The 11,353-nt window shown below is 41.6% G+C and overlaps 1 protein-coding gene across 2 annotated transcripts; it reads left to right on the forward strand.

Annotated features, from left to right (window-relative positions):
- Positions 1 to 1,275: 1,275 nt before the first annotated feature.
- Positions 1,276 to 7,461, forward strand: LOC311046535 (uncharacterized protein). Of its 2 annotated transcripts, XM_084058905.1 has the most exons (8): positions 1,276 to 1,348; positions 1,646 to 1,687; positions 2,356 to 2,440; positions 3,900 to 3,994; positions 4,633 to 4,704; positions 4,965 to 5,036; positions 6,353 to 6,424; positions 7,065 to 7,461. In XM_084058905.1, the coding sequence occupies exons 5-8, from the start codon at positions 4,698 to 4,700 to the stop codon at positions 7,241 to 7,243; spliced, it is 330 nt and encodes a 109-aa protein (XP_083915031.1). In that variant the 5' UTR covers positions 1,276 to 1,348; positions 1,646 to 1,687; positions 2,356 to 2,440; positions 3,900 to 3,994; positions 4,633 to 4,697; the 3' UTR covers positions 7,244 to 7,461. The 2 variants fall into 2 exon arrangements, with proteins under 2 accessions (XP_083915031.1, XP_083915030.1); XM_084058904.1 differs by having other exon boundaries at positions 4,633 to 5,036.
- Positions 7,462 to 11,353: the final 3,892 nt, after the last annotated feature.

The raw sequence follows: 11,353 nt of genomic DNA on the forward strand, positions 1-11,353 counted from the left end.
TGGCTGTCAACTATGAATAAATCAAAACTCAAAACCCTCCTTTGAGGGGTTTCCACATGGGTCTGTAACTCAGACAGACTCCAGCATGTAATGGTTTGACATCCTGTAATATTGTTTTAAATACCGGGGTCCCACAGGGTGTCTTGCCACATTCTCTTCTCCATAAACACAAACAAAATCACATGCAATAACAATGGACTGTCATTCTTTAAATATGCAGGTGACAAGCGCTCTCTGACCACTTGTGGACATGCATGGTTCTCCCTGAAGCTGAGTGTCAGTATAAGACCCAAAAGCGCATGTTCCTCCTGAGGAGTCTGAATGATTTTAATAACAAGGACAGTTTAACAGTATTGAATCAGTTCTCACATTCAACACATCACAAAAAAAGTTAAAAACAACAACTCACAAGAATCATTAAACAATAAAGCTACCGAAATCACCCACCACACCAATATGTGTCTCTACATGCAGTAAAAAGTAAGGCAGATCATCAAGGACCCTTCAAACTGGGTTGAGGGGGTTCCAGGGGTACCCAGTTAAATGACATGACAGAGCCTTTTACTCTGTTATAAGTAAAAGGCCTGTGTTCAAATTGTTACTTGAGTAAAAGTACAAAAGTATTGGCATCAAAATACTTAAAGTATCAATAGTAAAAGTACTAAAATGTTTGAAAATAGCAGATCTACAAGCTCACAACACGGCGCCAATGCAACACGTTGTGAGCTTGTAGATCTGCTATTTTCATTATAATTTATATCTGCAAAGTAACTAAGTATAAAGTTTTCAAATAATTGTAGTGGAGTAAAAGTACATTATTTGTCTCTAAGTTGTAGTGGAGTAGAAGTAAAAGTATTGAGAATGGGAAATACTCCAGTAAAAAAAAAATTACTTTAGTACAGTGAGTAAATACACTTATTAACTTTACACCACTGTGATCTACAAGCTCACAACACATCGCTTTGTGACGCGTTGTGAGCTTGTAGATCTGCTATTTCCAAAGGATTTTATACACATGATAACTTGTAAAATGGGACATTGTGCATAATGAGTACTTTTACTTTGAGTACTGAAGTATATTTTGATGCCAAAAAATGAAAACCCTCCAACTCTATTCCCATTGCCTGAGAGACAAGAGCCTGCGGTGATTGGTCGTGATGGTTTCCCTGACAACCGATAAAACCTGCGCTCATTGGTCGTCCCTCAGAACACACCCCCGTGTCCTGTACTCTCATTGGTTGCATGACTCCAGCGCATGGGATAACCAGCTCAACTGGTCTAATCAGCAGCAGCTGTGACTGAGATTGTCTTTGGGAGACGTCGACAGAACACAGAACAGCAAAAAGAGGTATGTTTATGCATTTATAATTATTTAGATCACGTCTGAACATTAATGGTTGAGAAATAACGTTGTGACTCAACATATGCTGCACATAATGTAAGATTCTGTTGGTTAGTTAGCCTGTAGTGTAACAGGTATTTCCTTGTAAACACAAACCGTTTGTTTGGACGTTTTAAAAGACAACATGCTATTAAAACAAAAGTATCTTGCCTTTTGTATATAGAATACATAGGTGTGTGGCCTTTTCTACTGTTTATCATGAAGTTGCCTCAATAATCTATATTTATTTTACTTATATTGCAGGGCTTTGTAGGCCAGGGGGGACTTTTAATAAGCAAGTCAAAGGTAAGGTTCCATTGGTACACTCTTGAGTTACTGACACGTAAGGGTCCATTTGGTTCCATTTGTACACTGAGTGTACACATGTAACCAAATGGACCCTGACAGGTCTGTAACTGACAGTATACATGGAACCAAATGGACCCTTACAGATCTGTAAGAGTTACAGACCTGTACGGGTCCATTTGGTTCCATTTGTACACTCACAGTTACAGATATGTAAGGGTCCATTTGGTTACATGTGTACACAGTTACAGATATGTAAGGGTCCATTTGGTTACATGTGTACACTCACAGTTACAGATATGTAAGGGTCCATTTGGTTCAATTGGTACTCTCAGAGTTAAAGGCCTGTAAGGGTCCATTTGGAATCTTGAGGGTCCCTGCTGAACCCCACCTGAGAACCACTGTACATTTAATGTGTTGGTTCTTAAAGTGGGTTTCTAGAGATGGTTCCTCCAGGTGTAAATACACTTCTCTTGTGGGGTTCCTTGGCGCACAACCTTTTCAAATCTGAAGCCAAATACAATTGACATGGAAATCTTTGAGAACCACTGATATGATATAGCTACTTATAACTTATTTTAAGGTGAATTGTAATATGACAACTGTAAACAAAATTAGAGTTTGAATATACTGTATTGTTAGTTAATCAAACATTTCTTTCCTTGCAGGGCTGTGATTGTCATTGGTTGTATGACTCCAGCGCATGGGAGAAGTTCATTACTGTCTGATCAGCAGCTGTTATTTTCACAGCAAGTAAGTTCAATCTGGTTGATTCTGTTGCATCTCTGCGCTATCTTTTTCCTTGGTGTGCTAATAATCGTTCAAACAAGGCATATATATCATCAAAGACGTATTTGACTATCTGTCAGGACTTATCTAACTTGACTGCGTGACTCATTTACGCTGCACCGCACACACACCGCGTTTAGATGCGAGTGAGCAACAGGCATGCTGTCACTGAAATATGGACCGTGGTGACAAACGCTCTAAAGTGTGGCTTCACTAAAGCCTTAGATCAAGACTATCGTATATGTATTTTATCAAATCTGACTTTTACTTTCGTATCTACGAGAGTCTTAGTGACCACACCCCCAGTTTGCCCTGAAATGTCACCGGTAAAACCTGGAGCTGTATGTCTCCAAACATGTAGAAATGCAAAACATAAGGTGCTTGCCCCAAATGTTAAGTAGGTGTCCAGAGTATTTGTGCAATGTATTAGTTCATATTTTTCAATAAAGAAGTGCTTTAATCCCATCTGTGGCCGAACGCCATTCCCCCCCCTCGTTTACTTCCTATTTACATGTAAATTGTGTAATTCCACCGGCTTCGAATGCTATCAATGCATTGAATGGGAGATTATCACGTTTTATCAGACCATTGAATGGGCGAAGTAGGCGACCTACCGTCTACCCCGCGATTTGTCAGACCATTCATTGGGCGTAATGAGGAGCTACTGACCTACCGACGGAGGCGGAGCAGTCCCCACAACAATATTTACGATTCTGTCCATATCGGTACATAACTCGAACGGCGCTGAGTAGGCACAGGCGAGGGTCGCACCGCTCCGGACGGCAACTCAGTCGCCTTAGCTCCTTCGGTGGCCCGTCGCGGGGCTCCACCTCGCCTGAGACTGCGCGCCTCCGTCATGGTCCGAAACCGAAACAACCAAAACCAAAACCGAAACTAAAGTATTTAAGTCATCTCCGTCGGTAGGTCAGTAGCTCCTGATTACGCCCACTGAATGGTCTGATAAATCGCGGGGTAGACGGTAGGTCGCCTACTTCGCCCATTCAATGGTCTGATAGAACGTGATAATCTCCCATTCTATGCATTGATAGCATCCGAATCAGGTGGTAATTCCGGCTTTCACTAGATGCGCCACGTCACTACCGCCGATCTACAAGCTCACTGCCTTTTTAAAAAGGAGGAAACAAATTAAAACGTGCAGCTCACTGTATAATCCACAAATGAATCGACTGTTGGAATAAAGGCGAGGATGTTACTCTATTCATTAAATGTCTTAAATTGACTAAGGCTTAAAAGAATAAAGTTACTTTATTCTTGTGTAAATATGTAGATGCATTGTTGTTTTTTAAAATGTATCTTCTCTCTCTTCCCCTTGCTCCATCTTCTTCCCTTTCTTTATGGAAATACACCCACTGTTTTACACCTGCAAACCTGTGATGTGATAAAGCTTTTCTCATTCTCATAGGTGTTGAACCAAATCTGCTGCCATTAGCTGATACCCAATCCCTAGAAAACCTGGAGGAGCGGCTACAAAATAGCCCCGACCTCAAAATCCAACTGGTAAGAATTTCAGTTCTACTCGGGGAAGACACACACACAAAACCCTTTTTGTTTGTTGTTTAATGCTAACCCTTATCTTAAATTGGCTTCTAACAACTTTGCTGGGACATACAATATAGAATTGAGAAGCTAATTTAGTCAATCATGAAGGAACACTGCTATTCTATAGCTACTGCTATTTTTTAAAGAATTGTGCAGTAAGTGATTTTGTTTATTAAAAGATAAACATATCTATATTCGGATGGCAATAATTACTATGAAGTGTTCAGTAACAGGGGTCTCCCTGTCTCCAGGTGTTTAGTAAACAGAACATGCATGTTATGGTCAGATACCAATGTTATCCAATCAGAGATGACTCATACAGGATACACAAGTGAAATTGGAAATGATGACACAAAGAAGTGAGCAGTAGCAGTACTCCAAGTCTTTCGGGTGACTGAACTCATTTCGGCTGCTTGTACCTGTGACCTTATGCTTTTGGTCATGACCCACACTTCAGCACAGAGCACATCATCCTTAGTTCCAAATTCTTGTTCTAAACAAAATTGATTTATTTTCCCTTACTGTTTTATTTACCGTTGCACTGAGAATTAAGACACATTACTAAAGAAACATTCTCATGATTGCTTTGATTTCAGGTCTCCAGCGTCAGGTGGAGGTGGGGGCAGAAGAGGCCGAGACAGGGGGTTCTCAAACAGCTCCAATGCAGAGTGAGTCTTGTCTAGAAAGATGGTGTGTTTACATTGATACAGTTCATTCTGGAATAGGGGTCTTGTCTGGCCATTAATAACTGAGCTTAAATTATCTTAAATTCCAAGTTCTTCTTCTAAACAATATGGATTTGTTTTTTCTTTTTTTTCCCTCCAGTTTTCCTTACTGCATTTTATTTTATTTATTTATTTTTTTACCGTTGCACCGAGAATCAAGCCCCATGACTAAAGAAACATTCTGATGTTTGCTTTGATTTCAGGTCTCCAGCGTCAGGTGGAGGTGGGGGCAGAAGAGACCGAGACAGGGGGTTCTCAAACAGCTCCAATGCAGAGTGAGTCTTGTCTAGAAAGATGGGGTGTTTACGTACAGTCAGTCCGGAAAGTATTCAGAATGCTTCACTTTTCCTACATTTTCTTATGTTACAGCCCTATTGAAAAAAGTATTTTTGAATATGTTTCCACAAGTTTGGCTCACATATTTTTGGGTAGTTTTGACCATTCCTTTTTGCAGAACAGCTGCAATATATGCCAGCTTATGTTCAGCTAAACAAAGTAACGTTTTAATTCAAATATCAACTTTAACGATCGGACCAACATCTAGGCTAAACATGTCACGTTTGATCTCTTCGCAGAGCATCAGTAGAATAATGATAAGTGGCTGAGCTCATCAGTATTAGTGTTGGGTCAATAGTCAAACTAGGCTATAGATTTTAAGATATAATGTCAAATGATTGAATAAATCTAAGATAGTCTAATTGATACTGTACAGTATCAGCGGCGCTATAGACAAATTGTTTCAAACAGGCTGTTTTAGAAACAATTTTACATCAAGTTGTGCAGATGTGAAGGCGAAATATATTGAACTTGCAACGAAAATGAGAAAATCAGATTGATCAGAATAAGAGGAATTAGAGGGGTGTGTTCTAAAATAATAGCCTACTCTACACTGAAGGTATGATAATGACTGCGCGTGCATGAGGACTCCAGTCTTTGAGCTCATGACAAAACACAAAGGTTGCATTCGTTCAGAAAATAATGTTTGATACGAGCTGTCCAGAAGGCTCTCATCCACTGCAATGTATTCACTGAACTTCTGGTAGATGTTATGCCACCGAAAGTGTCATGGCGCATCTCTATGGACGCAACCACGTGATGTATGACACTTCCTTATGAGATTTTCCTTGACGGCTACAAGGAAGTAACACGGAAGTATCCATTATTGTTTTACAATGGGCGGCGACACTACAGGCCAATCAAAGCCTTGTTTTTCCAGGGACTTCTGGGGTTGTTTCTTCAGTGCACTCAGGGCATGGTGCTGCAGCACATCAAGCGCACCGTAGATTCTGTCATGTGACGGGAAAGACCCGCGGTGATTGGCCAGTTTCTCCAAGAAACAAAAATGCCGACCATGTATGCTAATTACTGAGAATGTCCATCGGCCATTGCCGGATGAGGCATCTAGGTATTTATATCTATGCTTGTACCTGTGACCTTGTGCTTTTGGTCATGACCACATCTCATCTTTAGTTCCAAATTCTTGTTCTAAACAAAATGGATTTATTTTTCCTTACTGCGGTTTTATTTACCGTTGCACTGATAATTAAGACACATTACTGAAGAAACATTCTCATGATTGCTTTGATTTCAGGGCTTCAGCGTCAGGTGGAGGTGGGGGCAGAAGAGACAGAGACAGGCGCATGTGAAGGAGCTCCAATGCAGAGTGAGTCTTGTCTAGAAAGACATGGTGTGTTTACGTAGATACAGTTAGTTCTGGGATGGGGTCACGGCTCCAGACGTAACTTTTTCACTGGTGCCACTTAACTTTTCAGTAGGTAGCACCACCAAAAATTACTTACCCCCCCCCATATAGCCTACAGTATGTAGGAATTGTGTTTTAATATACTACTTAAGATGTCTGCCAATATTGATAATATGGTGTACCATCACTAGCTTAAGTTTTTAAGTGCTTTATTTATAAAGCACATACAAAGTTCTTTTCACATAGAAAAATAAATACTCCTGGGAAGAGGAAGAGGAAGAAATCGTTATTTACCCAGGGTTTGGACTAAGTTGCAGTAACTTATTTCTTGCCAGACCCTGCAGGATTGTTAATCACCCGGTGATTTTCATACCTAGTGTCGTGTTGGGGAGTCGAACTGGGAACCTCTCGGTAACAAGCCTGACCCTCTTAACCACTAGGTCACCGCATCCCTTGGGTATACAAGCCTAAATAATAAATTTACTTTGATGCTGCGTTTTCCCCCCTCTTTTCTTACACAGGTTTTTATTTATTTACTATTTTACCAATAATTAAGCCACTTGACTAAAGAACAACATTCTTATGTTTGCTTTGATTTCAGGACTCGGATCTCATCAGTTCTGTTCTGACAATGGCCAGAACAGCATCTACAACAGCCTCGTGGAGGAGGTCTGCCATCTCTGCGTGAACCTTGGTTCTGAGGGAGGTGCGAGCTACGTGGATGAGGGTCTCCTGGTACAGTTCTTTGTGACTCACAGTTGTCACATCGGAAATGTATAATGGACATGATGAGATTTGTTGACTCGGAACGTCAAATTCTGTGAGTTAAATTTTGGCGAGGGAGGACCGTCACTTCAGCAAAAAAGCACTACTTTTTTTTTCAGTTTACAGTTTCTTGTTAACTGCATTGTTCACATATTCCAAATGTTGACTGCATTGTTCATACACGCATTTGCCTCACATGGTTTGCAGTTTAATAATAAAAAAGCAGAAAACTTTATGCTTGTTTTTATTTTATCTTAGTCAATTATAGCCTGTGTATGGCATTTAGTATGGCTTGATTAAAGGAGAGAGCCTGACTAAAGCACAACCCCCCCTAAATAAGACCTTTGTCACACCCCATCTTAACTTCTACAGTTGACTTTTTTCATAGGTGCTCCTGTTTCCATAGTGGAAACACTGTTCTGGCTCATCACTGGGTCAGCACAGTGTGGCCCTTTACAGCTGGCCCATGCACGGTTCATGTATGTCTGAGCTTCTGGCAAACCGATCTGGCGCCAGACCAGGGGGTATAGACCATTGCTCCGAGCGAGCCATGACAAACTGCATGATCCGGGCCATAACTTTGCCAGCTTTGGGCCAGAACATTATGTCCACAGCTGGCCCTGTCCTGGCAAATGTATGGGCCAGCTGTGGGCACAGTGTTCTGGCCCTATGCTGGTGACCCATATCTGGGCCAATTATGGACACATTGTTCTGGGCTAGTTCTGGCCAACCATGCCTAGGCCAAGTATGGACACAGTGCTCTGGCCCTGTGCTGGCCAACCATGTCTGGGCCAGCTGTGGAAACACTATTCAGGCCCTGTGCTGGTGACCCATGTCTGGGCCAGCTGTGGAAACACTGTTCAGGCCCTGTTCTGGCGACCCATGTTTGGGCCAGCAGTGGAAACACTGTTCTGGCTCATCACTGGGTCAGCACAGTGTGGCCCTTTACAGCTGGCCCATGCACGGTTCATGTATGTCTGAGCTTCTGGCAAACCGATCTGGCGCCAGACCAGGGGGTATAGACCATTGCTCCGAGTGGGCCATGACAAAGAGCATGATCCGGGCCATAACTTTGCCAGGTCTTTTTTGCTATGTTCTGGCTCATCACTGGGTCAGCACAGTGTGGCCCTTTACAGCTGGCCCATATACGGTTCATGTATGTCTGAGCTTCTGGCAAACCGATCTGGCGCCAGACCAGGGGGTATAGACCATTGCTCCGAGTGGGCCATGACAAACAGCATGATCCGGGCCATAACTTTGCCAGGTCTTTTTTGCTATGTGGGCACTGGCATTGCAAATTAACTTGATGCAACATGTAGCAACATGACTCCTAATGAAGTCAATAGATTATATCAATAAGAAATCTATGTTTTGTGTCACAGGTTCAAGTTCCCTGCGGCTGGGTTGTTCCAGTGCAGTGTGACAGGGTTGGTTTTTGGAACCACAGGAGAAGGAGAAGTCTTCTTCAAGATTGTTCTGTGGGATGAAAGGTTGCTCCAGCCAACAGGAAGGACTCCTGCAGGGCCCCTGTTTGACATCCAGTGTCCTCAGAAGTCTATCTACCAGCTATACCTGCGACACTGTGACGTCACTCCCGGTGAGGCGCTGCTCTTAACATTGTCCAAAAAAATGATACATTTCTTGTTCAAAGTGACAATATAACCGATGTTGAAATCCAAAATGGGAAGTTGTATTTTGATGGTTTAGGCATGTTGTTAAAAAGAGAATCATGTGTATGTTTTGAGGTTTTGTTTTGGTGTAAAATGGAATCTATGCAGTTTATCATGCGCATCACAGAGCGGCCATGGGCTTAAATTACTTATGTATACACATTTTCTATTAACATTTGTGAACAGAAAAATTACAAATGCAAACATGCAACACTGCCCCTACAGACACTACTCTGTATAGACTGCATCTAAAGGTGCTCACGTACCTATGTTCCCCGGGTCCTGTTCCCCGGGTCCTATGTTCCCCGCTTTCCTAGGGAGAGCGGGGAACATAGGACCTAACCTAAACCTAACCCTAACCCTAATCTTAGTGGGGGAACATAGAACCCGGGGAACATAGGGATGACCCCCTCTGTTTGGCATGAAGTTTTCTCTTCCGGTTGAGAGCCAAGGCATTAGTGATGAGCGGGCCGACCCGTAACCCGCGGGTCCCATGGGTCAACCCGCGTCAGTTAAGTTAAGCCCATAGTGGTCGGCCTGGACGTTTTTTGAAATGTCAATTAACTTTGATCAGGAAGCTCTCAGAAAGCATGGTTTGAATGCTCGTACTTGGTTTCTGCCTGCTGAAAATAGCAAACTCTCTCTCTAAATACAAATGCAAACTAAAATGCTGTGTTTACAATAATTCCAACCCGAACACCTAAACGTTAACCACTGAATGTCTAATAAGCTTTTTTCCACAGCATGTAGGATTTGGCAATTGGCTTTTCTGAACTTTGTAAACTTAACACAGTCCAGAAAGTATAACATAGTATAAAATATAAGAAAGCACTCAAGTGATCTCAAAGCGTCTTTTTCTGGCTGTCTGTTAAGGCTGTCAACAAATATTCCATATTCGAATATAAAAAATCTGGAATATTCAACGATAAAACTTAAGGTTTGAATTAAAACAAAAACAAAGAAAATCTGCGAGTTCTCTCGAGACTCTGGGCGCATGTAAGCTTAAACGGCAGCTAGTATCACAAGATCACAGAGTCTGAGAGACTGCAAGCAGCAGTATACTTCATTGTACGACAGTGTCCCGTGAACGCGAGCGATCTACAAGTACTCAATGCTTCGCTGATGCAAGTGGGCTGTAGATTAGCTATGTTTGCCACGGGACACCGTCATAAATAAATCGGCTGCCTCACTGTGTAAACACACACAGACTTCTCACCGCAGACACACACACAGTAACCCGACTCGATCGTAACTAGAAAGCACACGTTTAGTCACACAACATCACTTTAATTGATTCAAAATGATAACAGGTCAAGCTGAAACGGGCAATTAATTTGGTATTGATGGCAGACAGTTTACAACGATAGTGATGTAAAAAAAAATGTATTGTCCCTCACAGTAAAACTCCCTCCATGTCACATTCCTTTGTCTTGTAGCCTACCTTAATTTGATTTAAACAAAAAACAAATGGATGGTTTGAAATTTTAATTCATGTCAAGGAAAAGACATGAAACTCTCAATGTGCACATCCTTGGTGCGATGCGTCTTCATTCTCCAGATGAGTCCGGGCTTGTATCTAAACCATTACAGCTTTAGTAAATTGAGGCTATATATAATATATATGTAATAAAATAAGTATGAATCATTCATTTGATATTGCAAGAGAGCGCATTTCTCAGCACCAACCACGGCCAGTGCATATGGAGACAGAAAGAGACTATCGCTGTATTTGAATAAAGTTTTACTGCATACAATACTTAATATTAAAATCGATATTTAAGGCAATGGTATCCAAAAGACAGTGGCCAATGAAATCGCAGGAAAAAAGGGTCAAGAATGATTGTGCAGTAAGAAGGTCGACAAACTGCCGTGCCGGGAGTGTTAAATGTTAAAGGGATTGTAGGCAAGTTCAGATATTAAAAAAAGAAAAAAAACTGTTGTCAAACACTGCCCCTCCAGCAGTTTGTTTCCCCGACCACCAGGGGGTGACGCAGGGAGGACTTCTAAACGGGCCATGCAGAAAATAGGCTGCTTTATTCGGATACAATGCGAGTCACTGCCCGCCCCTGCCGGTTCTCTGAATTTGTATTTTTAAATAGGCTCTGTCATGATAAATTGACCACATACAGAAGTTAAACAACTAAATTCTATCCAAACGCTATCTCAAAAGTAAATTCTGTGCCTCAAAAAAGAAGTTTGAGAGCGTTTTAAAACCGAAAGTAAAAAGTTCACACGGACGCGCACATACGTGCGTTAATTTACGTCCCGACACACATAACATAAACATAAACAGTAGGGAAAATACAGATTTCAGAAAGAGGACTGTGTTTCAATGCAGGAAAACACCCCAGCATCATTATATAGTGGCTGATAGAGGGGAAATAATGCAAAATATATATATATATATATAAATATTTTTTAAATGTAGGCTTAATGTTGCCTAGAATCCCTTTAA

Source organism: Gymnoscopelus microlampas (assembly GCF_963454915.1).
Source record: "Gymnoscopelus microlampas genome assembly, chromosome: 6".
Classification (NCBI taxonomy): Eukaryota; Metazoa; Chordata; class Actinopteri; order Myctophiformes; family Myctophidae; genus Gymnoscopelus; species Gymnoscopelus microlampas.